Here is a 26,658-nt window from a genome sequence, read left to right as displayed (position 1 = left end):
ATTGGCTGCAGCTCTCTTCTGCTCCCCTCCTCGTCTCCTAACGACAGCGCGATAGCAGGTTCGTTCAGACTGAAGAGGAGTAGCATCATAGCATCGGACGTTGAGCTCAAACACGAGAGCCCAACACCTCAGCAATAATGAAGTTCGTGAGGTTTATCATGAAAAACGCCGCCTTGGCCAGTGTGCCCAAACATATCGAACATTTTTCTAAATTTTCTCCTTCACCGCTCTCCATGAAGCAATTTCTCGATTTCGGTGAGTATTGATCCGCCTTTAGATGGGTCACAGTCGATGTAACAAACAAGCTAGTTGTGTGGAAAGCTACTGTTCGAGCTCCCTAAACCTGGTGAGAGATGTCAGTGACAGTATGTCCAGTGCATATTGCTAAAATTGACCAGCATCTGCTCTGTAGAGGCTGTGCTGAAGGGGTTTGCCTGTAGTAGCATAGTGCTCATAATGCAGAGTGTTGCGTCAGATCTGTGGCGAGCTCAGGCTGCACTGTTTGGGCCCTATGAGGGACACACTGCACTGGATCACTCCTACTAACAGTCACTGATAAACTACAACCAGCTTGCAAATCAACTGTTATGCAAATTCTGCAGAGGAACATTCAGCAACACAAATATTTGCTCGAAAGAAATGATTGTTTCCAGAGCAATATGCTTATAACAGTGCAAATATCCATTTTACAATAGTCATTATTACTGTTAAGGCTCAAGCCAGTGGTTATTTTCTAAAGCTAATGAATAATTTTTCAGTTATTGCAGGAAAATATTAAAAATGACCACATTTTCAGAGCCCAAGCTGATCTGCAAAGTCTTAAAACAGCTTGTTCAGTCCAGCCAACAGTCCAAAACTAAGCAGGACAATCTCTGATAATCATTTGCATTGATTGATATCAGTTTCAGACAGTTTTTAAGAAAAAAATAATTCGTTAAACTGATAAAATGTCAGAAAATTGTGAAAAACACCCATCTGACTGTGATCATTTTATTGATTAGTTTCAGTTTCAGACCGTTTTTATCAACCAATCATTCGTTAAGTTTATAAAATGTCAGAAAATTGTGAAAAATGCCCATCCAAATTACCAAAAAACAGCCCAAAACACGAATATATATTCAATTTGCTGTTACAAAAGTCAACGAAAAGCAGAAAATCTTTATAGAAGCCGGAAAACAGCAACTGTTTGGCATGTTTTGGTTGAAACCATTAATCAATTCACTTTCTATCGATCAACTTCATCTTTATAACTTTTTTCTGCGTTGATTCAGGTTCGATCAACGCCTGTGAGAAGACATCCTTTGTCTTTCTGAGACAGGAGCTCCCTGTAAGGCTTTCGAACATTATGAAGGAAATCAACCTGTTGCCGGATAAACTGCTCACGACCCCGTCTGTGCAAATGGTGCAGAGCTGGTAAGTCAAGAGAATTATTAAGTTACCAAAAATACGTGTCAACTGTGACTGTGGTGTTGTTTTGATTCAACAGAAGCATCCCAGAGCAGAGTCTCTCTCTCAGCCTCAGTCAAAGCCATATTTGAAACAGTATTTCATCCCCTGACTAGCTGATCGTTAACAGCTGTTGACTTGTTTACTTCCAGTAGGACACTGTGATGATGTCATAGTCCCCATTACAAAAGCAGCCTTTGGCCAAGTTGTACTCCTTCCAACTAGCCCTGTGCAGGGGGGAGGCTCTCAGCTATGAACTTTACCCTACTTTGTCGCCACATGGCACGTGACTGTGTTTTCAGGAGGGTCTGCTTTTCTTTCCTTTGTGAAAGAGACACCGTGACCTAAATATCCTGGGAAAGAGTTTCAGCCTCAAGAACTTTCACTAGTAAAGCTCTTGCAGGCAGACTCACCTGCTTGTCTTGCTCATGTATGTGAATATCTTTTATTTGTGATTTTGTCAGGTACATCCAGAGTTTAATGGAGATCCTTGACTTCTTAGACAAGAACCCTGATGACTACAAAGTCCTGGGAGAGTAAGTCCAACTTTTCCCAGACAGTCTCACATTCACTCTTCCTCAGGGCACATTTTTGGCCATTGTTCAGTTTTCGTGTTGTGAATAGACAAAACAACCCATTGACACAACACTTCCTCACTCATATGCTTAAATGAACCCTGAAGGTGTTTTAGTCTGTGTGTTTATGTCAGGTTTTTGGAAAAGGGAGCATGGGATTATCTTTGCTTTAGTGATGCTCATTTTATGTACATGATAATTATAAGAATATATTGTATTTGTAAGTGTCAAAGGACAGTTTATAAAACCAGATAAAACGATCAATAAATGAAATAAAGAAAGACGATAAGAAAGGCAATAATGAAGAACAATGAAAATTAAATACAACAGAATTAAGGAAAGCTTTATATTTTTATCTCCTTCCTCCGCAGATTTGTTGACGCCTTAGTTACCATCAGAAACAGGCACAACGATGTCGTGCCGACTATGGCCCAGGGTATCATCGAATACAAAGAGGCTTTCACCCAGGACCTGGTAACCAACCAGAATATCCAGTACTTTTTGGACCGCTTCTACTTGAGCCGCATCTCTATTCGTATGCTCATCAACCAGCACAGTGAGTAACAACCAATGTTTAATATCCATACCAGTGGAGTTGTATGTGAAACACACAGCTTTTCTGTCCATCTGCTGCCATTTATTGTGCACAGTATGAGCAACAAACATCCACAGGTTAAGATTTCAGACCTAGAATAGACACTGAGCCTAACTGTAGCTTGTTTACTAATTTTTTTTTCTTCCTGCATTGTGTCGGAGATGGGTTTTGTCATCTCAGGCTGCTCACTGTCACTTGCTTGACACCCAGAGGGATAAATAAGTGTCAGTCTATCAGGACAGAATCCTTCAAAACATGTCGCCCCACAAACTTTTATTGTCAAATCCCTCACAGATTTCTATGTGGGATGTCTTTTTCAAGCCTGGGAACGAGTTGGAATCGAGATAGGCATCACATTAAAAAAATATGATACTTAATCATGCAGCACATTACAAAATTAGTGGGGGATGTAAACGGATGTTGACAGAACATTTTTTTCCTTAATGTAGTGCTGTAAAAAAAAATCCAAGACTTGAAAGCCAGATTGCCAGCTCTATGATGATTTTCTACCCTTCAGAGTTATGTTGTTATTATGAGTTTTTAGAGGTATCATCAGTCACATGGAGCGAATATGTTGATGTATCACTGTGGTGATAGTGTAGTCTTTCAAAACTACCGTTGCGTGCAGGGAAAACCATTTTGCTTTAATGAATTTTCAGCATTTTTCGCTTTCTTTCCCTGTTCTTTCTTAAACGTGTGTAAACGTACTACAGGGAACTTTGAACTGGTTCTGCCGATGCCTCTATATGACCTATATAAGCAAACTAGACCATTAGCAAGAAGATTTCCTATTTCTGTATGATAATTATAGTTATTCTTAATGCCTGCCTCCGGGTTAGATAAGTCATGAAAATGAATTATTTTTTATGGCAGAGTGCTGAGGATAATTGCAGTTAATAACCTTACATAACCACAAATATTTCCATGCATGTTGCTAAAAGCTGTGTTTATAAAGGAAAAAAATCGTATTAAAAATATGATTCCTCTGCACACGCTAGCCACGTCAAGATCTTTATGGTATCATACCACTTTTGACCATAGGGGCCGCCATAATCAACAACAAAAAAGTTCTTCGTAGCTGCTTTAAGTATTTCTTATTTTATTATTTGGCCTGGGTATTAAATTTTCAGTCATGTTTAGCTATTCTTAGATATTTACTTATTCAAATAATAGTTTAGCTCATTTTAGACTATTTTAGTCAGCAATAAAAGGAAAAGTTTGGCTTATTTAGTTATGTTTTGTAGAAAACCACTTATATATTCTCTTAGTATCAGTGCAGAAGCTTGTATGTTGATGGTCCAATAAGTACAGAGGACACACTGCTTTCTGTTCTTCCTAATTTGATGTTCTTCTTGTTCTCTGCAGCTCTTATTTTTGATGGTTCTGCCAACCCTGTTCACCCAAACACCATCGGGAGCATTGACCCTCACTGTCAAGTCGGAGATGTAGTCCAAGGTAAATATGAATTATGTTGGAAGTTTTACGGGTCAGATAAACCAAGTTAAATCTAATGTGACTTCTAATGACCGATAATTCTAATTTCTGACATTAATACCCTCGTCTCTTGGTCCAGATGCCTTCCACAGTGCCAAGATGCTGTGTGACCAGTACTATCTCCGCTCCCCTGACCTGATACTACAGGAGATGAGCAGTAAGTGTACATAAATTTAATCTAGTTAAATACCCAGTTTTACTCTGGCAAAGGGCAAATGTCTTGCTCATGTAATGTGTCACGGTCTGTGCAAGAGATTTAGATACAGAACAAATCGAGCCAAGCCCTCTAAATACAGTAAGAGTGTTAACATGTAAAACATTCAGCCAGATGGACCTGAGGGGCCTCTAATTATAGCACTGAAGTGTAGCTAAGTGGGTCCGGCTGACTGCATCAGACAATATTGACACACACAGACCTTCTCCTCTTCATCCTCTTCAACATTAAAACCAGAGCAGAGCAGAATAATTGCCATTGATGGAAAACATGCACGAGTGGTGAGGATGATGAATTTTAAATGAAGTGGATAGTATTCAGACACTATTTGTTTTCCCCCCTCCTGCAGATAAGAAGAAGAGCCTTCCAATAAGCATCGTGTACGTGCCCTCTCACCTGTATCACATGCTGTTTGAGCTCTTTAAGGTACGACACGTCCTATAGTTTTGAATGACAGGAAAATAAACCGGAAATTACTGTAAAAAACTGCTTTAAAATTAGTCTTATGATGATATATTTTCCCTCTTTTGTAGAATGCCATGAGAGCAACTATTGAGACCCATGAGAACAGCAACAACCTTCCACCCATTCAAGTCATGGTTTCTCTCGGGGGCGAGGACATGTCAATCAAGGTGGGTTGCAAATTGCAGCTCCATGTAATGGTTATTTTAGAATATGGAAATTGCACAGAGGGGACTCCGTGGTGAGTCAGTGAGTCAGTCCAGCCTACAGCCTCTTTGGTGTGGACTTTGTTGCATGTTCTGTCTGTGTTTGTGCAAGTTTCTCTCAGGAGTTTCCTCCCATTATGTTCACACGGTTTAATTAGAGCTTTAGATTGCCTGTACGAGTGGGAGTGAACGGGAATGTGGGTGCCTTATCATGTTAGTTCACTCTGAGAATCAGCACATGTTTAACAAGTTCAATGAAGCCTGTACAGATTAAACTATTTCACAAAGTTAACCTCTCACACTGTTGCTATTGCATAAGCTCAGATAAGTTTAGTATTAGATAAATCAATCGCACGCCCCTGTTGCACACATAATAGCACACCTTTGTTTTTTGTTTTTTATTTTTATTAGGGCATCATTTGATATAACAAGACACATATGCATACAAAGTCTGTATGTGCATGAAGGAAAAGTAAACAAGGGGAGACTTATGAGGAGCTAAAACAAATGCCAGTACAGCACACCTTTGTTTTTAAAGAGCACTACCCAAATCTTCCTCTAAACTGGTTATGTAACAACCTTACCCTCAATTAAACACAGTGCCTACTGGCAACAACAGCTACTAAGCTCTGATCAGATTATCTACATGGGCTGTGCGCCTCCTTAAACCTCGTCTTAATGCTCGTTTGTTATTGGGACACGTTACTAGCAATAAAATGTGTTGGTATGATCTAACTTATCAAACCTAAAGCTGCAAGAATCAATGTTTTTATATCAACAATGGATTTAATTTCCACAGATGATCTACAGATTATTATCACCAGACCCTGCAGTTCTTCTTAGCTTAGCCCCTTTTACTGTCTTTCAGCTCAGCTTTAGTTTTTACTGCCCACAACGTAACTGCTTTGGTTCGCTCTCAACCCTGCTCCAGCAGCAGGCGGCTGTTCGCAGCAATATAAGGAAAAAACAAACCTACTCAACACTATCACACAGACAAATTTAGTGACTAACTACTAGCAGTGTTTAAAAAGTACCACAAGCTAAATAGAAGTAAAGATATTGTGTAAAAATATAACTGGTAGAAGTAAAAGTAACCGATCTGTATAGTACTGAGGTAATTTTAATATCGGATACTTTTAAGACTTTTGCTCAAGTATCCAAAGTAATTTTCTTTTTCGGGTCATAAATGGAGACAAATGTACGTTACCTTGACAATATGCAGAGTAAACAAACTTGGCTTGTATTGTTACACTGAAGCCAACCGTTCATGACAGACGGGCTCCTGTCTGCTGGCATCGTCTCTGCCTTTCTGTGGCTCAGCGTTGTTCAAGGACCTCACACATTTCTCTCTCCTGTCTGTAGGTGAGTGACAAGGGTGGTGGTGTTCCCTTTCGGAGGATCGACAACCTTTTCAGCTACATGTACTCCACCGCACCTGCTCCACAGATAGGAGAGCACACACGGCCTCCGCTGGTAAGTAGAGAAACGGGCGACGTGGTCCCGGAAACTGCGTTATTAACTCGTTTTCACTCCTACATATATAGAAAAACTAATAAAATTGTTTTTTTGCAGGCGTAGAGATGCTGCTAATTGCACCATATGCCATTTAGCTGCTTTAATGTGCAGCCTTCAAGCAGCCAAATGCTCATTTATCCTTTTATTAAGACTCTCGTTCCTATTTAAAGATTGAAATCCTGGCATCAGTTTTCTCTATAAAAGAATATGAGTGACCTACAATGCATAATGCAAACTTGACAAAAAAACTGTGGCTTGCAGTTTGACAGGGAACAAAGCCTTCTTAAACCCTTGATCCCCTCCGTCTCTGTGCAGGCTGGATTCGGCTACGGTCTGCCCATCTCTCGTCTCTACGCCAAGTACTTCCAGGGGGACCTGCAGCTCTACTCCATGGAGGGCCACGGCACAGACGCTGTCATCTACTTGAAGGTGAGCCAGGAGCGGTGATCATGCATGAAACTGTGACAAGATGCCAAGAGTTTGAAGGCCCGTGGCGCAAAGCAGAAAAATAAAACTGCAAAACAAACTCTGCAGACCTGTGGCGCCGGCGTAGGTATGACAGGATATTTCCAATTACATCTCCTCTTCTTGTCCCTCCAGGCGCTGTCCACAGACTCTATCGAGAGGCTGCCGGTGTACAACACAACTGCCCTGAAGAACTACAAAGTGAGCCAAGAGGCTGACGACTGGTGCATACCCAGCAAAGAGCCCCTAGATCTGAGCAACTATAAGGTGGCCAAGTGAAAATGTCCTCCAGGCCTGGAGCTACGAGCCCTACATACCACGACGCCTTCAGCATTTCTGTCTCCATATTCCCATGTTATCGTCTGTCAAGGCAGATGTGGGCACGAAAACCTTTTTCCTTCTGAGAGGGTCATCTCCAGACTGAAGCAGACAGAGTGTCCTCTCATATTTCAGCCTGGTGTTAGCAGTAGCGTGTTCATGTTGTTTTCAGTACCCTGCTGTCTTTGTTCATAAGATAATAGAAAACTAACAGAGAATACTTGTCAGAGTCACTTCAGAGACGTCTCCAGTGTTGTATCAAGAGGGAGCGTAAGTGGACATGCATGTGCAGGAAGAAACAGAGGCAGCACCCAGTGTGTTATGGGTGTAGTGTTGTGACTAAAAAAAGTGGGGAACACGAGTGAAAAGAAAGCTATTTGGGTCGAAATATTTCAGTTTAAGATGCTAGACGTGTAACAGCAGATGTTTGAGGAGCGACATATTCAGTTGGAAACAGGAGGAACCTGTTGTTGAACAATTGAAAGAGGACCAGATCCTTATTTTCTGTAGAAAATGTCACCCATGCCTTACCGTAGCAACTTCACCCAAAGGCTCATTTCATTGAAATACTTGAACTATTTAAAAATCAAGTTGCACCTTGTTTAATTGTTAAAAAGTACTGTAACACTGATTGGAACAAATGTTTTGACTTTAGAGTTGAGTGTGTTCGTGCATGGATATTTGTTATTTCAAACTTTAAAGATTTTAAACAGTATTGGCACTTGATTGATAAGATACAGTGTTATCTTAGCATTAGTTTTCTGGACCAGGCTGAATGTACTTAACTCTCTTCGGTGCATTAATTTCCATTAATCACCGAGAGTGTAAACTTAACGAAAGGACAGCGCCTAAGGGCCCAAGTTCTCTCTGACGTTTTACAGCCTGCCACCGCAGCATTAGCCATGCTTGTTCGGAGGTTTAATGCTTTTAGCTCAGTACAATGGAGGCTAGTGTTATTAAACCCCAGAAGGCAATGCTTGTCATGTTTGAGTTCTTCTACCAGTCTGTGATCCAGGAATTCAAGGCCAGATGGTGTATTACACTGTGCCATGTTAGGCAAAAGATGCCCTGGGTCCATATGTGTTGGAATACAGTTTTTCTTTTGTATTAAATTTATCTTAATCATACAGTATGTGAAAGGTTATTTTTATAGATATACTTTTTTTGCGATGAAATGATTGTAAATACTGTAAATATACAATCCAGATAATAAAAAGGAACGACTTCAGCACAAAATGCTTCCGTCGTGTTGATTTATCCTGCATGCTGTGTGTCTTAGAGTAGAGTCTAGTTGATTAGGTGAATAGAAGTGATTGATTATATCGCTCAGTTTTCTTAAAGGAACAGTTCACCCAATCATTATCTATTCACCCTCTGGCAGATGGAAATGTGGGTAAATTTTCATACATCTACAAAACACTTCTGAAGCTTCACAGTAAAACAGAGTTGCAGCATTCCCCTAAACAACTGAAGTAGCTGGAGACTTAAAAAAACATTTAAAAAACACAAACCAAAGATACCAAATTGATTTGAAAAGATGTTATTTACACTATTTAAGTTGAAATCTTCACTGTTGCTGCTAAGCTAAAAGCGTTAGCACACACCCTGTCTGAAGTGGATGCTCAAGCCCAAATATATAAAAAGATAACATCTTTTGAAATCAGTTTGGGATCTTGGGGCTTTCAGAGACTTGGATTACACCAGACGAGTTATACAGAGCCATTTTGTGTCTTTTTTTGTTCTGTTTTTTTGACATTTTTAAAAAAGTCCCTACCTACTTAGGCTAAATGCTGCAGCTCTGTTGTGCAGACTATGAAACGTCACCTGACTTTCCTTCAGCATCGGGGGTAGGGTAAGGGTTAGTAGGTGACTTTTTGGGTGAACTGTTCCTTTAAGTTTAAAACGCAGCTGCCTGGAGACAAAAAAGGTGAATGACGAAAAGGGTTTCCAACTCGGTGTCACTGGATCTATTCTGAAGCTGGTGACGAGATCAAGCTCAGCAACTCTACCCTGCAGCCGCTCCACTACCAGACCCTCAGGCATTAAAAAACACTTCAAGCCACGTGTCAGTAGAAGTCACCACTCAGCTGATGTTCCTCCTGCCTGCGGGGACACAGTGTTACGCTACAATTATGCTGGCAAATGACAAGGTGTATAAGACTTGGAAATCTTGCCTCCTTTGGCCCAGAGCCCAATAAGACAGAGGTCAGCGCAGGGAAACAGAAATGTCGCGGTCGTTGTGGTTGTGGTTGTTTGAGAATCAAGGGCATGTGAGACTCATGCAGCTAAAGGGTAAGAGCCTGGAGGGAGATCTAATAATAGATGGCTTCGTTTGTGTCACATATTTGCAGTATATAAAAAGAGAGAGAGGCAGCGTACAGTTCACATTAGTAACATTAGGTGGTGGAAAGTAATTCTGCATGTTTAAAAGGTACTTGTACTTGATTCCTTACGCCACCCTACAATCCAAAAGATGGTTAACAAGATCCAAAATAAGAAAAAGAGCATATTTCTGTGACACGATCTGACTTTTATTGTGTAGTTTTACATTTTAAGACCTCTATAAACTACATACGTGCATTAAAAGTATCATCTAAAGACTTGAGACCTTTGTATCTCTTCAACCCTTTCCCTCTTTAAACCTGATAATTGATTTATATGTTTTATGTCGTAGTGTCGACACAGAATGCAGGCGCTATATTTATCTGGCACGTTTCTTTCTGGGGATGTTGAATGAACGATCCTGCGGGTGGCAGATGTCAAGTGTGGCTCATTTTACAGTCACTCTCAAGTTTACACGGGCCAGCAGGTTCACATCCAAATACGGCCATTGAACCAGGATGTTTACCTCCCGGCCACCACAGCTACAACGCAGAGTGGAAAGAATCCAACGGTGCCCTTCTCCTTATCTCATACAAACAACAGGCAGATAAACTCTCCATGGCAACAGGAACAACTGCCGCAGTGCAAAAACATCATGTCCAATATCTGCGTGTTTGTGTGCTTTACTTCTGACATCTCTTGTATAATCTATTGTCCACAGTGTGCAACATGTACACGTAGAAATGGAATAAATGGAGGAAAAGTTGGATAACTCAGTGAGATATTATAGATGCTTGTACCCCAGGGGAATACTTCTGCAGGTAGCTGTGTGTGAAGAGATTGTCGAGTAGCTTAACTAATTAAGAGAAAATAGAAATTATCACTTGACTGAAAGAGACATCAACACATTGATTCAGCTGTAATAACTAAACACAAGGTTTTGTGATTAAAAAGTACATTGTGAGCAAGCACACAGATGATTTTTGGAGGGTTAGCTAAAAGTAGCTAATGGGTACATTGCTTGTATGGATACATAACAATATAACAGTTGATGAGAATAGGTCAGTGTCAATACATGTTTGAATTAGCCGTGTTAGCTAAAAGTAATGGATAAATGGATGAAATAGAGTTCCTCATATTTGATATGACTTGTCATGTTAATGATTTGTTATTCTTTCAGCCTTTACATGCCCTCTATGTTGTGTACTGTTCTACGTATGCCCTGGTCAAGGTGCATTTCTGATAGACTATCCTAACATCACAGATACTACTGATGTCGTCAGTCTCCTATAGTGAAAACCATGTTGTTGTGTTGTTGAAGTGATTCATGAATCTGAGACTGAAAGCAATGGATAAATGGTTGAAAGAGGTAGCCAAGAGTCAAATAAACATCAGAAATACCGAGATAAATGGTGGAAATCAATCAAGAAGTGGTTGTGGTAGTAGGTCTACACTCCCTGCTCAGTCCAATCACCCAGTGACCCATGGCCTGGTGCCCCTTGATACTGAGACTGAGCATCAAAACATGACAACTGCCAACATCGTGGTCTATGTGTGTGAAAGAGGCATGTCAGTGTAGTAGCTGCCAACAGACACCAGGCTGCCAAGTAGCCCTATTTTCATGAAGAGTTGATTACCAGGTTGGATTGTCAGAGTGCTCTGGTTGATGTGTCATTGGAGTGTTTTTTCCTTGTCATGTGCTGCAGTGTCTGGATTAAAGCATGTGTTGTGATGTTGCAATTTTCCTGCGCTCAAATTTCTGTTTACTTCTCTGTTGTGAAATCCACACTGAAGAACTGAAGGATAAAGGAAACTGGTGGTCTGTTTGATAACTGAATCGATATATCGATCCGGATCGATGTATCGTTACACCTCTAATCTTTAGTCCTCGTTACCTTCATCTTCGTCTTATGTTTCTTATTATTATAACCACATAACATGGATGACATGAGACTTCTTTTAAAACAACCATGTTGCTCTGCTGACCGTTCCTTTAGCCACACAACAGAAACCTTCACAATAAATGTCCACTTCCTGTTAATCCTGACAAGATAGGCTACAGAAGCGGCACAGGATCATCACAAACATCCATATCAAACGATACAGGAATTTACAGCAGTTATTCACCATATTTCTCAAGATTGCAATAAAATAAACTTTGTCTTTGTACTCTAGAAAATAATTTTATACAACAAAATAAAAATACGCCTGCAGTTGTCGTTTAAACTTTCAAAACACTGAATTTGAGATTGACATGTGAGTAAAAAGAGGAAAATAATGGCAATTCAATCATTTTCTCCTTGCTGCTGCACTTTTCTCAGATTCTGATATCATAGAAAAGCTCATTACAAGGAAATACAGTCTCACCCTTTATCTTTTTAAGCCATTTTAATGTTTTTGATAATAGATTTTGTTAAGTAGCCTTCACATGAATGCTCGTTTGACAGTCTTCACACTTCCATCCGTGGACAGTGAGGAGTAACTGCACTCTCACCACTCTGCTGACCACACAGACTGAAAAACTGCCAACGTCGAACAAAATTCATGTCTACATTTGCAACTAGTCTGTGAGAAGTAACACCTAAACTGAGTGGGAAAGATGCTGTTAAACTGAAAGTCTGTAGTTTCCTCTTTTATTCGTGCTACACTGCGTCACCTACTGATGAGTATATAAGGTGATTATCAGGCAGAGGTGAAGTCTCTCATCATGCTGATTTGAAGAGGTAAGGGTGACCTTCAGAACATTTTCTTGTTATTTTGAGTAAAATATCCACATATATGGTAATATCTCTGTGATATTTCCAGTAGCTGTTTTAGAAGGCTTATCAGATCTAAATCTTATTATAATCACACAATTAGAAAATGAGAAACCATATAACTGTCATCTTTTACATAACAATTGTGCAACTGTTGTCCCCAGATGGCTGTCTTAGCCGTGGCAGTGTTTGTAGCGTTGTCATCTTGTGCAGTTGGCTGCTCGGGGAGCACAAATTCTGTGAGTATGAGCTTTGTTCTCGGACGTTATCGGGCTAGAAGGCAGATGGAGCATTAAAAAAAATCATACATTATGCAACCAAAGTTTCCCCAGATGTTGTTGAGCACAGACTGAACCGTGCTGAGCTTCTGTCACGCTGAACTCCTTATAAAAGAGAATAGAACATGATCTTAAAAACCAATTACTGTTTTTTACTTGCAAAGTCGTGTGACAAACTCGAGTTTTTGTTTGAAACGTAGCTCCATTTTTCTCTTTTTCACAGACTGAGCTGAAGTTATGGAGCATGGAGGATCAACCTGTGGCTGTGCAACTAGCTGCTGTGATCAAGGTGTTGTGACATACCTGTTACCTGACGAGCTGAATAATTGACATTTGAAAGAAAGGTAGCAATAGCACAGTATAAGAAGACCTGAATTAAATTTTTTACTTAAAGGTCCAACGTGTGGGATTTAGAAGGATCTATTTGAAGAAATGAAATATTTATATGCAATAATTATGTTTTCATTAGTTTATAATCGCCTGAAAAGTTTATATAGAGGCCCACAATGGAGGAGTATTTTGACTTTTCATCAACCACCATAGAGGAGGATGAGATGAGATGCCACTAAATCCTACACATTGACATCAAACTGCCGGGTAGCTTTATATATAATAACGCAGGTCATTTTTGTTAATAATCTGAATATGCAAAGTAATTAACTAAAGTTATCAAATAAATTTAGTGGAGTAAAAAGTAAAATATTTGCCTCCAAAATGTCGTGGAGTGGAAATATGAAGTAGCAGACGATGAAAATACTCAAGTGAAGTACAAATACCTCAAAATTGCAAAAATCGCTGGTTCCAGCCTCTAAAATGTGAAGATTTGCAGCTTTTCTTTGTCTTCTGTCTCTAGACACTTTATGTCTTTGTGTTTTATTAGTCTGGTTGGACAATAGAAAACACTGAAAGACAAACTTTGACATAACTATTTTCTTATACGAGATAAATCCACATTTAAAAATAATTGTTAGTTGCACAAATATCTATAATACTACATGCAAACTGAGTGAGTCATGCTGCGAAAATTGACATAAGAGACCAAGAGCATAATAAGTCCCTGCAGTACAACCCCACCCACCAAAGAAATTTTGAATAGCCACCAAGAAAAATCATTTATTCCTTTGAGCTTTAAATCACTCAATACTTTCTGTTACATTTTACCACCAGACATTATGATAATTATGTTGTTTTTACATCTTTCTTACTTAATAATTCTGCCACGGATAATAAAATATGGTTATGGTTTTGCCCTAAAAAAATAGACCATTATAACGATATTTAGTCGTCTCCTTATACTTTCAAACCCCCAAATTATCCAGAAACCCAAAACCCCTGTCTCTGACCGTTCTGGACTTCATTATCATGTTAATCCCCAAGTAAAATGAATCCGTGAGAATTTGCTGTCTTTTCAAATGAGGTTCTCACACCTCAATCACCGCTAAAAATGCACACTGTGCTGTATTGCAGGAGATGGAGAACCTGAGGTGTGAACAAACAACACTTCAGCAGCAGCAGCAGCAGCAGCAGCAGAGCGCTCTGACTCAGGTAGCCTCTATTTAAAGTCCTTACAATCTGTCTGCATGCTGTACATCAGCTACTGAATGTGTAATTTCTCATCTTTCATTCACAGACGCATAAATCAAGCCGTGAGGACAGGGCTCAGAAGAAAGTCGGTCAGTCAATAAAAAAACAAAAACAACTTTCTGTGGATAAAACAGAATGATTTACAATATTTGCTCTCAGTTCTTCTGCTGCACTCTGTCGACCTCATTTTGGAAAATGTCTCCTGTCAAGCAGGAACAAACGTCTTTACTTATGGTTCAAACGATGATGATGAAGACGACCTGCATTTCCCCGAGGAAGACTCGAGGAGGCGAGGTGACCCCTGCTTCCACTACACGGTCCTGGACCAGGCCTGGCGAGCCACCAACACCACCACCAAGTTCAAGATGTGTGACCGCAATGTCAAATGGAAAGGTAGCCAGATGTTCTGCAAAGGTTGTTTTGACTTTAATGTCGATGACAATTGATGACTTCTTGATTTTATCTACCACAGGCTGGTACCGCCTCTTCTACAAGGGTAAGAGTATTCAGATGCCTGAGAGGTGCGTCCCTGTGAACAAATGTGGCACCCACTCCCCGCTGTGGATGTCAGGGCCTCATCCCAAGAGAAGGCAGGGCATCGTCACCCGCAGAGTGTGTGGCCACTGGAAGAAGAACTGCTGCGCCTTCCGGTCCACCCCCATCCAGGTCAAGAAGTGTCGCGGCAACTACTTCGTCTACAAGTTCACGCCGCCTTCATCCTGTTATCTGGCTTACTGCGCAGGTATTGAACCATATTAAACATTTGTGTTCACCTTTGGTTTGGCACGAGGTTAAGTGTTAATGTCTGAATGATGCTGTACGTCTATTCTCAGATATCAACACACTAACATGTGGGCGGTGCAGAAGAAACCAGTCCTGTGTGAGCAGAGATAAGATTAACTGGAGGTGTAAGACAAAGAAAAGAAGTAAGTTATTATTTTTGTTTCTTTGGTGGGAGAGGGTCCATCCTCTGTTCTCTGATATCACCATGACCCCGTTTAAACATTTGTGGTCGCCTTAAGCAACATAAAGGCGAAAAAAATTTGAATTTAAGTTTCTCCAGCCATAATGTCTCCTCTTCTCTCAGTGTCTTCCAAAAAGGTCCACTTCTTTGCCTCTTACCCCGGCCAGCTCCTAGGCAAAGTGAACAGGATCAAGTACAGTAAGGTTCTGGTGAACGTGGGCCGAGCCTTCAACCGGAGAACCGGAGTGTTCAAGGCTCCTGTGAAAGGAGTCTACCAGTTCTTCTTCTCCACTCAGACATCCAACTCCGGTCTGAAGACCGATCTGTGGCTGGTGATCAACAGTTACTGGGTGGCTGTCACCCACACACACATCCCCCGCCGCTCCACTGCTGGCAGCTTGTCCACGTACATGACGTTCCTCCGCAGAGGGGCCAAAGTGTTCGTCACCCACAACTGTGGCAGGTCCTGGGCCAGTGCTGCTTCAACCACCATCACATTTGGAGGCTCACTGCTTGTACAAATGAAATAAAGCATGCGTCTATCTATCTAGCAGTTGTTTCTATGCATAATTCTTATTTTTACACATCTTTTAGTTCAAAATATGTTTTATTTTTAGAAAAAAAAACTATTTTGTAAAATGTTTCCCAATAAAATTATATATATGGAATAAAATGAGATTTTAATGTGCAAAATGTTGTTAATTAACTAAATTTGAACATGAGTTGTAGGATGCCCAAATGTATTAATGTTTAATATGTTTATTATATATACAATATTGGAACGTTTTCATGCGTTTTACTCTTTGAGGTGTCGAGTGTGTGTCACGGTCCCACTCCTGTCTGCTACCAAGTAATGACAAACGGCTATATTTTAGTATGTTAGGGGAAAAACCCACAGGATTTAAAAAAAATTCTGTTGGAGGTGGAAACACAGAATTTACTGCAGAAACTGCCAAGACATATAGCTGCACATGACAAAATCAAAATGTTTGATTTCATAATTTTCTGATGCCTTAATGGGTGGACAAAGACGTACAAAGAATAGTTTATAATATAGTTTTTGAGATTCAGCCATTTCTGTATCACACTGTTTAGTGATTAATGGGGTTACTATTTTTATTATTAAAAAAACACATAAGAAAAATAAAAGATCCTATGATCACTTGTGTCTAACGACCGAAGAAAAATGTTAAGAAAAAGCCTTAAACTCAAACCAATTTGAAAAAAGTCAAGGGTTAAATCCTTGTGTCTTATGGCATAAACACTGATGTACCTTTGCAGGTTCAGCAGCCTGTGACACCTACCTACAATATCCCAACATGCACTTGCCTCTCTTCTGCACAAGATGGCGCACCATAATAAGTGTAAGCCTGGCAGCAGTCTGGTCTTGGTGTTCAGAGCCTTCAAACAGGAGGCCTCTGTGAAGATCAAATACAATGATAAAGACCTGAGAGTCCAACTGAGGACAATTCAAAGTCAGCAGGTTGATTACAGAGAGCTGCTGTCTCTGCTCTCTGTGTATTAATTCATTCATATCCCATTGAGAAAATTCTGATGAGCCCTCATTTTCCCTTTTATGGTAACAGAGGGCATCATAAAAGTAAGAGGTTTTTTTTCTCCGGGTGTTTTACAACTCAGACGTGGCCCCGTCACCGCTGAAATATGTATCAGGGAGCAGCGGAGCTGTGGTCTGCACAACTATTCGCCTTCCAGCAGGGCCAGCCTGACCAACACCTCTCCACAGACCGGGTTGGGGGGCGGGGCCTCGCTCAGGCGGCTGCCATCCCATTGGTGGACGGTCGGTGTGGACGACAGGAGAGAAACTCCAGGAAAAGAGACGGGAGCTGCCTGACGCACGGTGTAACGGGCCGAGGAGATACTCCTGCGTAAAGAGGGAACTTTGTATGGACATGAGGATATCTTGGGGATAACTCGCCATTTCTGACAGAAAAGAAGGAATTTGAAGGGAAAAAACGCGCTTATTTCACTATTTCTAGCTGAAGGATATATTTTTAAAGCAGCTTTTTCGATAATTTGAACATGACTGCAGTTTAGAGTTTGACTTTTATGGCGATGCGCATCGTTCGTTGAAGGAGAGGAGGCGCTCAGAGAAGCCCGCCAATGCTCACCTTGTGTCGGCGCCTCAGAGAGAGCTGTTGAGTTGAACTTTTCGGTGAGAGACAGGACGGACCGGCATCATGGCAGAGCACGAGAGCCTGGAGTATGGAAAAGCCGACTTTGTGCTTCTGGACAACGTGTCCATGGAGGAATTCATGGGCAACCTGAAGCTCAGGTAAGAACAAACCCCTGCAGCAAACCCGTGTAAACCCACTGAACGCCTGATGAGCTCACCTGAGGACAGGTTTAGCATCTTTCTGGTATCACTGCGTCGTTTTTAGCCTCACAACAGGTGCTACCTGCTGCTCCTTCACTGCGGTGTTATGTCACTTCAAATACACGAATGAAAGAAAGTTTCCAAACAGCTCAACGTGTCATTTATGTGTCACCGCACCTGCGTTTGATGTGTGAAATCTCGCGTGCTTTGGATTCTGCAACAGTAGCTCACTTGTATTGAAGTGGATGAGCCACATTCATTTGATGTTTTCTTTTGATCGTGCCCATCTGAGAAATGCTGCACTGCTCCACCCAAGCAGCAGGTGATTACTCCACCTTTCCCCTCGGATACTCGGGGCTGCAGCCCGGTTTCTGTCAGCTGTGTTGTCAGTGGCTCAGTGTCAAGCATGCTTTGTGAATGAATGAGCAGACAGACAGACAGAGCAGTGTTGGGTGAACGTTCAGTTTCAGTTTCCTCATCTCCTCCCCTCACCTCTGCCATCTGTAATGAAAGTGCAAACTGATCCCTGATGTCAGTGAGCTGCTCAGCAGGACCTGGTGTCCGTGCACAAATCATAGTCATCCAGGTCATGGTGCTGTATCGTAGGCAACCGGACGTGTTTCAGTTCCTCGAAGACGTTTCACCTCTCATCCAAGAGGCTTCTTCAGGTCCAACTAACTGGAGGGGAGCTGCAGGCTTTTAAACTCTGTGTGGGAGTGTCCTTACAGAGTCGTTAGGGCCACTTGTGGGTAGTTGACTTAACCGGCCTTCATGTGGGTTGCTAAGGCTAGGTGAGCCCAGGTGTGAATGGTTGTTAACCTTTCTGTGGAGGTAACTCAGTACAGCATTGTAGGTGGGGGATAAGTAATGTTGTATGCCACCTCCTCTGTTCAAAGACGGTCTTGATGTTGTGTGTATTGATTTAATGATGAAATGCCTCGAAAAGACCCTGAAATATTCTTGTCTGCCACCGATCTCAGATTTGAATGGTTGTTAAATGTTTAGTTGAGGTGGAGAAGATTGAATAAATCATGACTTTGAATCACTGATCCTCTGAGAGTAAGCCTCCTCATCTTCATCTTACTGGTTGTAATTACTCAGCGATGCCTACACTAGTGGTTGGCAAACTGCACTTTCAAGCCAGTCCCGGTACAGACTGCCAGTAATGACTCGCAGAATAAATATTTGGAGGATTTTAAGGATGCAGGTTTCTCTTGGTGGCTTGTATTCTGCATGGTTTCCCTTCTATGGCCAAGCAGAAGGAAGTTATGTCCTCCACACCAACTTGTTGATTCCTTTTCCGCCATCTGGGTGATAAATGGAGACAGTCTTGGCTCTGTGCTTAATTTTTGACACTCGTAAATTTAATCTACTGTCTTTCTTCTGCCTCTCGATAGATTGTGCCGGCGTTTCCACTGACTTTCCATTAACTTCTCATAAATATTTTAGCTTCAAGCACATCTGTTATAGTCTGTTTAACTCATGCCAATTCATACATGCATGTTGCAGATAAAAATTGTTGTGGCAGCAGAAGGGATGCATGAGATGTTTTTGGTTCTTGCAAAAAAAATGTGTTCTTAAAAATACCCATGTCTGGCGGACTAGGTCTCAGTTGACAGGGCAGTTCTGGTTCGCAGTGTTTTTGAATCCATACTTTGTGAATGACATAAGCTGCTGTGGTGCATACAGTAGCTCTGGCAGCCAGACAAGAAGACCTGAGAGCAACCAGACAGCACCGGGCCTCATTTTCCCAACTCGCTCCCATTTTCTGTCCGTTTGTTTTCCCTCCAGCGAGACAGCTCAGTCCGGAGATGGCGTGTGCAGATTGTTATTTGTCGAGGGTGTGACCGGCCAGGAGTGCTTCCTTTTTGCTCCCTTTCCAGTGGTCTGAGGGTGAGCGCATGCATACATGCATGCATGAGTGTGTTTGAGTGGGAGTGGACTACTTGAAGGAGGGATCCAAAGGGCATGAACCGTCTAATGGCCTCCATTTGTCCTGGTACAGTTATCCAAAACCAGGAGGTCTGGAGCACATCTGCACATCTCTCCTGGGTGTATTTTACGCTGCATGTGGGAGCTCAGCCTTGCAGTTGAACGCCCGGCATAATGAAAAAGGCTTGCTGCTGCACAGGAAAGCTCAGCTCCAGACCCACTTAACAAAATTAAATTAATTTGAATATCTAAGGACTGGGAGATCATCATGTGTGTGCTTCATTAGGCTTGCACATTTAGAAGTGCAAATTGTTTGCTCTTCCAGAACTTGTGAAACTTTCACCGGTACTTATCTGCTCCATTTCAGATTGGCAGCAATGGACACATGAAATCTGGGTGGACACACTCATTTTTACACCTTTTTCAGGTGCAGTGCTATACGTGCTGCAGTTCCAGATGTTGCTGTGTAAATATTTGTTTTCCGGCCCACTTTGGACATTAAATGTGACACACCAGACAAAAACAGAAACAGAAACTCCTGCAGGCAATTTTTGTTGATTGAATATCATCATTTCTCAAGGCAAACATTTGATGTTTCCATCTTCTTAAATGTGAGAATTTGTTGCTCTTCCTGTCGTACAATATCGTAAATGGACTATCTTTGTGTTTTGGATTGTTGTGCTGGCAATTTTTTCTGTTTCCAGATGTTTCCAATGTGAACAAACAGATTAATTGTGAAAATAATCAGCAGAGTAAGTGATAATGAAAATAATAATTTGTTTTCTGGTGTGTTAAAAAACAGAAAGGGAAAACTCCTCTACTGGCAGTGGGACAGCAGACAGTTTTTTTCTTAAAATATGGGTTTACCTGTGTTTAATAAAACTTAATATTCATGCATATTTTGGTGTAAAAATAGCATTAGTAACACTCCCTTTGGCCGAGCTTGATAAGCAACCAACTGAATTAAACTGCTGTGCCGGGGGATTTCTACTTGAGTCATTAAATGCCTGCCATGTTGAGTAGGTGATTGAGTCTCCTAGTGGCTGCGTGTGAGCCGTGATTTTGGAAAAGATTGCTCGTTTCCCCCTCGGTGAGGCAGGACACGGTTGTTCACATTGACATTTACTTTGTTTGACTTGAGGCTGAACTGTGTGACCCGTTCCAGAGAGCCTCCCAGTCTCTAAATAGAGCCCAGCAGATGCCCGGTCTCTTCACAGAGATGTCTGGGAGGATAAAAGTTCATGCCAAATTCCTGGAAGGATCTTGGGAATTTCGCCTGATTCGACCAGTCAGCAGATAAGACTCAAAACTGTGCGACGCGGCCCATTGGAGCAACGTGTGTTTATGTAGGAGAATCAACTGATGTGTGATTAAAAATGACTCATGATGGGAAAATACAGCTGGTTACAGACTGACGAGAATTATGGTATCAAAATACATGTTTTAAGACTTTCTGTTCCCTCCCTCTCTGAATTGATATGTAATTGCCACAAGTCAGACGTGCTGAGGAGTTCCCCTACAAATGATAGTGATTGAGTGTCTGGCGCAAGAGCTCCTGAGCAAAATGGATGTCATAAGTGCCTGGATATAGATCTCCTCTCACCTTAATCTACCTTAAAGGAACAGTTCACCCCAAAAACACCCAAACAGTCATTGTCTTACCCACTCCCATGCTGGCATTTCTGGAGCTTCACAGCATAATTGAAGTAGATGGGGACTTGTTTTAAAGCTTAGAAACACAACAGCAAGAAACAAAATACAGCTGGTATGCATAATCTGAGTTTCTTGAAGCCCTGAGATCCTAAATGGATTTGAAAAGACGTGATTTAAACCCTTAATGTGCAGTCGAGCTTGTGCACCTCAGACGGGATGCATGATAACGCGTAGTTATCTTTGCATAGCAGCTACGGTGAAGATTTCATCTAAAATAAGGACGTAAATAACGTCTTTTAAAATCAGTTTGGGATCTCGGGGCTTCCAGAGACTTGGATTATACCCAACAAGCTGTATGGCGCCATTTTATGTTTTTTCGGGTCGTTTCTGTTACGCTTTAAAACAAGTTTCCATCCTCTTCAGTTGTTTAGGAGAATGCTGTTTTACTGTGATGCTTCAGAAATGTTTTGTGGACTACAAACCTTCACCGGATTTTCCATCCGCATAGAGATGAGTAGATAGTAAGGGAATTTCCATTTTTGGGTGAACTGTTCCTCTAACTTGTCCAAATGCAAATTGAATACAGACAAAATAATGACTGAAGTATGCTTTCTTTATCTGACAGCCCGACAGAACTAATCTTTTGTAAGGAAGTAAAAAAAACTTCGATATATCTGCTGATATACACACATTTTTGTGTAATGATCCCTCCCGTCGTTATTAAACAATAAACTTTATCATCTAAAATTACATCAGTGCACTGAAACCGCAAACTTACTGGTAATTTGATAACTTGATAACTAACATATGCACCAATACCGATATATCTGTGATAGGTAAATATCGGCCAACTGATACATCCATCGGGCTCTAGTGACGGTAGTGATCAAAAGCTCTCTGCACATTGTGAGTCTGATGATGCTGCGAGCTTCGACTACTGTACGTGTGTGTATCCCAGCAGCCAGGCATGATTTTACTGCAGCTGAATGTCTTTATAAGGCAGCATTGTTTTTGTGTGCCCCTCTGGAATCCAGGAAAAAAACATTCCTGCAAAACTGCTTTGTGTTTTCCAAATAATTACAGAAGCAGTTTTTTTTTAAAATTCTTTTCTCCACACGGGTGTCGGGACATTCCAGATCACAAAACATAAGCTCTCCTCAATGTAAGCTTAGATTTTTATCTGTTTTTGTGTTGATGAATGAAAACTTAACAGGGTTTTGAGCTCCACAGGACTGGATGTTTGTTTTAATCATGCCGGAGTACATGACAGGTGGGGCTTATATCCCATAGCAAAACACAATCAGAGCCCAAATATGTGCACTGTTTGAACGTCAGCTTAGGACATAACAGGCTGAATTGCCCAGATGTGGTATGCACCACTATCTGTTATAGCAGAGAAAGCATTCTTAGCTCCTTGTGTTTTTCCAGTGGGAAGTAAGATTTTAATCTCTGGAATACCGCGTCTGAATGAGTCCAAATATTGTGCCGAAACTCCTGAAAGCTCCCATTTGTTTGACTTTATAAACTGCTCCGAGTGATTTGACCTTTGAACCCATCTATGTGGAGTTAAAGAGGACTTGGAACAGGAAGACTCTAATAATATAGAGCAGGCCAGCGAGGCAGGAAAGCTGGCATTTCCCCTCGCCTTTGCTCCTCACATTTCATTGTTTCCTGCAGCCCCTCTTCATAGGTTAGCTGGGGGATCCAGTGTGCAGACAGATTCAAAGCTGTGTGGACTTTATTCACACGTGCTCTCTAGTATTACATAACTAACCCTTTTGAAGTGAAAGTTGTCACTCTATTTCTGGTGTTTCCTGGATTTCGCTGTGAAATTGCTCGGTAAATTATTTTCATCTGCTGCTGAATGAACAATGGCTCTTCTGTGTGAACCGCTGTGACTGCAGGTAGATGAGGAGAGGTGTGGTGCAGGAAAGGGACAAGCCTACTCTTTCTCTCTTGTCTCCTGCAGAATAAACAGAGGGATCAAAGTACCCACGTGGCTCAGGTAGAGTAAGGCTCTAGAGTAAAGTCAAAGGTCAGACTTTGTACTCCTCCTGTGAGATACAGTCGAGTAAATAAGCCTGAACTTTCTTTTTAGTGAGAGCAAAGTTGATACCAATGACATTTTTATGCCCTTACAAGTGTTTATATGTCTGTAAAAGTATCAAAGTACTAATTATTCTTAAGTATTAAAGTATTAAAAGTATTGGATGTATTGACGCATTTATAGCCCAGGGTCCTTTGTTCGCTCCGCGCTAATAAAACCAAAGTCCAAGTGCAAAACACACAGTGCTGGCCGACGTGTTCATTCTCTGCTGCACAGACGAAAACGGGTGAATCTGTGCAGCAAATGCCTCTAAGAATATTTAATCCCAACCCGCTTATTAAAGTTTTTTCCTCTAAGCGGTGGTCGGAGACGGGAGGAGAAATATTTATAGATGAATGCTAAGATAGAAAAGCGTTCGCCAGTGAACTTCCTGCTCATTTGCCCAGTAGCTCTTGCCTGAAGCAGCAGCGAGGGAGTGCAATGTCGTTTACAATCACAGGCTTAAAGATACAGGATCTGAGGCAGATGGCAGGCCGGTTGAGCTCATGAAATATGCTGCTTTTATGTCGTAGTAGTCATAACTTCATAAAAAACTCCTCATGAGAGTAATACTTCAGCGCCTCAGACTCACATTCCCAGGAGATTTTTCGAACTGGTCATGAAGAGAGTTCTCCTTTTCTGAGAAATGCCTCGTAGGCCTGCTCCCCCTGCAACCCAGCAGTGAAAAGTCCAGTCTCGCCACAAGAATTTCCATACAACCATCTGTAATCTGAAACACATTACCATCCTTACATAAACAGGGGCTGTGCTTGTGGAGCTTTATTCCCCCTCTAAAATAAGTTCACCAGCTCTCAGAGACGTCTCATTTGTGGACTGCCATGAGTTGGCAGGCGGGTTCGGGAGCAGGACGCCGCTCAGCACAAACTTCTACCAGTTTTTATTCTGTTTTTAGTGTCATAGTTTCATTTGACCACTGCCTTTCACCATTTTCTCTTTTAATTCTGTTGCTCTGATACAATGTGATATGTGTTTCTTGTGAAGACATAGTATGTTTCATCAATGATATTTTAGGTTACAGCAAGATGAGATGGGGTTTGAGATGGGATGAGAAGGGCTGACTCAAGCTGCAGCAATCAGTCGATTACCCATCAGCTTTTTCGATAATAATTGATTAATTGTTTCAAGCAAAAATGTCAAGTATTTGCTGTTTCCAGCTTCTTAAATTTGAGCATTTGCTGATTTTCTTAGTCATTTAGGATAGTAAATGAAGACTTTTGGGGTTTTGGACTGTTGGTTGGACAAAAGAAGCACTTTAAAGACGTCATTTTGTCGAGCATTCTTCGCATTTTTTTGACATTTTATAGACGCAACAATTAATCGATTATTCTTGAAAACAATCTACAGAAAATAATCTTAAATTGCAGCCATTACCAAAATATTGTAGTTTCAAGTATTGGAAATTGGCATTGAATGCTTGATCAGGTTAATAATTACTTTTTATGCCACCGTGCCAGCGATAACCGTGACTCAAATGCGATTTTCTTCAAATTTTTAACTTTCTTGTCCTCAGAAACAATATTTGAGAAAATTTCCCCACAAGTTCAGTAGCTGTTCTGTTGCTTTTGATCAGTTAAGTACCTCAAATGTACTCAGTTACCTTCCACCACTATCTATACTGTAGATTGCTAAAGGGACTAAAATGTTCATTGGATAGTGGAGGTAAGTAATCCAGCCCTGTGTGTGTGTCTGTGACTGTGAAGTGATGTGGCGCTGGCCGTGAAAGTGAGTAAGCTGTTCCACCCCACCGCGGCTCAGGGCACGACTCCAACAGGTGGACGAGAGAACAAAACAACACTGAGGGGAAGCAGAGGATGACATCACAGGGACACACAAAGGAACGACCCATCCGCTCACACACGGTGCATCATCACCATCTGACTCACACGCATCATTAGGGCTTCCCCGACACGACGCCGTGCAAAACTTACCGCTCGTTACTTCAGTGAATGAGGCTCAGATAGGAGATAAGAGCATGAAGGCATCGTGTCTCGTGTGTGTGTGTGTGTGTGTGTGTGTGTGTGTGTGTGTGTGGGCCGCAGAGGGAGGCTTCTGGGAAGTTGTGTCTGGGGGTAATGTTGCAGACAGAGGATGTGGCTGGTTGTTAAATCATGAGCCAGACAGCATTAATGTGACACCTAACAACATTAAAACCTCTCGTGAGACAGTAACAATGGAAGGGGTGAAAATTATTCTTTCGGGGTAATCGTTTTAAATTACAGGATATTAAAAAATCATGATGAGCTTAGTGCGTACGATACAAAACCCCTTAAATGCACAGTATGCAGTTCTTCTTCTGCCGGAGGTCTCTCAAAGAAAAACAGAAGACGTACTGTGATGATGTCATGAAAGTAGCATGGGCTCATGGGAGTTGTGGTCTTCATTGTTAAACAACCGCTATTGCAGATGAAAATCTATCCGAGGTGACTCAGGCAGAGATGTTCACACATGAGGTAATGTTTTATTCACGCTACGCTTAGTCACGTTCACCGACTCTCTGGTGTGTCCTTTATCTCGAGTAAATTACATCCCTCTGGGGTTGAACATTATCGGAAACATTTAGGATAATGTAAATACACAACTCAACAAAATATAGAACAAAGATCTTGTAGTTTTTAGACATTTTTAATGCATGAATGTTGCATGATATATCGTCAAGCTAAAGCACTTCTTGCGACCCTTTGTCACAAGTTTCAAGTGTCTGCAAGTTGTTAGCAGTTCTACCAGAGGGTGATTTCCACTCCCAGATAAAACTCCAAAAGATAAATATAAACGTTTCCTCCTTCCAAGTTTATTTCAAGATGACTTAATTGTCTTGTCCAACCTTGTGACATAAAAATACTCACAAATGAGATGCCGCTACCCAAAAGAACGGGTAACAATACAAAAAAGCATGAAACATTTGAAGTGTGTAGTGTTTCTCACGACTCCTCAGACTTATTTAAACTTTTGGTTGAGGACCAATGCACTATCTTACTCTATATGAAGCAGTTAAAACAATTTACATTTTTCTAATAATATCTGTTTTCTTACTTTTGAATACCAGACTTTTTCTTTTAAGAGTATTTTTACATCATTGCAAGTAAATGTTTTTAGTTGCTGTTTTTGCTCTCTATACTCCCATTGTTTCTGTCCCTGCCCATTTTTCCCTCCCGCTGTCTATTCTGGTGTTATTCTTTGTCCCTCTGCCTGTTTTTGTGCTCTTCTCTGCCCTTCTTTTAGCCCTGATAGAAATCATAGTGCCTTCCTGAAATAGCTTGTTGAGTAATGTCTGGTTTCTCTTGGATGGGTTCATTTTTCTTTTTTTTTTCTCCTCTCTTCCCTCTCTGTTTCTCTAAATCCATCCAGTCATCCATTTTCATTTCCAAGCCCACTGTGATTTTTTACATCAGCCGCTGCTGGGCCAGTGTGTTAAAGCATAAACAGGTTGTGCATCAGGC

General features: G+C 41.2%; 3 protein-coding genes across 4 annotated transcripts in view; all 3 read left to right on the top strand.

Annotated features, from left to right (window-relative positions):
- The first annotated feature begins 55 nt into the window (after positions 1-55).
- Positions 56-8,520, top strand: pdk2a (pyruvate dehydrogenase kinase 2a). The gene is made up of 11 exons (XM_084341923.1): positions 56-255; positions 1,272-1,413; positions 1,911-1,982; positions 2,393-2,577; positions 3,982-4,071; positions 4,190-4,267; positions 4,674-4,750; positions 4,858-4,956; positions 6,355-6,465; positions 6,823-6,936; positions 7,108-8,520. The coding sequence occupies exons 1-11, from the start codon at positions 138-140 to the stop codon at positions 7,249-7,251; spliced, it is 1,230 nt and encodes a 409-aa protein (XP_084198049.1). The 5' UTR covers positions 56-137; the 3' UTR covers positions 7,252-8,520.
- Positions 8,521-12,232: 3,712 nt separating this feature from the next.
- On the top strand, positions 12,233-15,822 carry LOC311250270 (uncharacterized protein). Of its 2 annotated transcripts, none has more exons than XM_084341868.1 (9): positions 12,233-12,335; positions 12,533-12,607; positions 12,870-12,935; positions 14,114-14,191; positions 14,277-14,319; positions 14,444-14,623; positions 14,703-14,972; positions 15,064-15,156; positions 15,318-15,822. In XM_084341868.1, the coding sequence occupies exons 2-9, from the start codon at positions 12,533-12,535 to the stop codon at positions 15,722-15,724; spliced, it is 1,212 nt and encodes a 403-aa protein (XP_084197994.1). In that variant the 5' UTR covers positions 12,233-12,335; the 3' UTR covers positions 15,725-15,822. The 2 variants fall into 2 exon arrangements, with proteins under 2 accessions (XP_084197994.1, XP_084197993.1); XM_084341867.1 differs by having other exon boundaries at positions 14,441-14,623.
- Positions 15,823-17,039: 1,217 nt separating this feature from the next.
- myo1d (myosin 1D) overlaps positions 17,040-26,658 on the top strand; it is a 103,580-nt gene continuing 93,961 nt past the window's right edge. Inside the window, exon 1 of the mRNA XM_084342901.1 lies at positions 17,040-17,487. Within this exon, the coding sequence (XP_084199027.1) occupies positions 17,393-17,487 (95 nt within the window). The 5' untranslated portion in view covers positions 17,040-17,392. The remainder of the gene's footprint in view (positions 17,488-26,658) is intronic.

Source organism: Pagrus pagrus (genome assembly GCF_965226575.1).
Source record: "Pagrus pagrus genome assembly, chromosome: 21".
Taxonomy (NCBI): Eukaryota; Metazoa; Chordata; class Actinopteri; order Spariformes; family Sparidae; genus Pagrus; species Pagrus pagrus.
This window is presented reverse-complemented; position numbering and strand designations above follow the sequence as displayed.

What these genes read in the sequence shown, in the direction of transcription:
- pdk2a (XM_084341923.1), top strand. Translation starts at nt 138, where the DNA reads ATGAAGTTCGTGAGGTTTATCATGAAAAACGCCGCCTTGGCCAGTGTG. An exon ending in AGCACACACGGCCTCCGCTG is followed by an intron (nt 6,466 to 6,822) that starts GTAAGTAGAGAA and finishes GTCTCTGTGCAG; the next exon opens with GCTGGATTCGGCTACGGTCT. An exon ending in ACGCTGTCATCTACTTGAAG is followed by an intron (nt 6,937 to 7,107) that starts GTGAGCCAGGAG and finishes TTGTCCCTCCAG; the next exon opens with GCGCTGTCCACAGACTCTAT.
- LOC311250270 (XM_084341867.1), top strand. Translation starts at nt 12,533, where the DNA reads ATGGCTGTCTTAGCCGTGGCAGTGTTTGTAGCGTTGTCATCTTGTGCA. An exon ending in AGCAGAGCGCTCTGACTCAG is followed by an intron (nt 14,192 to 14,276) that starts GTAGCCTCTATT and finishes TTTCATTCACAG; the next exon opens with ACGCATAAATCAAGCCGTGA. An exon ending in CCGCAATGTCAAATGGAAAG is followed by an intron (nt 14,624 to 14,702) that starts GTAGCCAGATGT and finishes TATCTACCACAG; the next exon opens with GCTGGTACCGCCTCTTCTAC.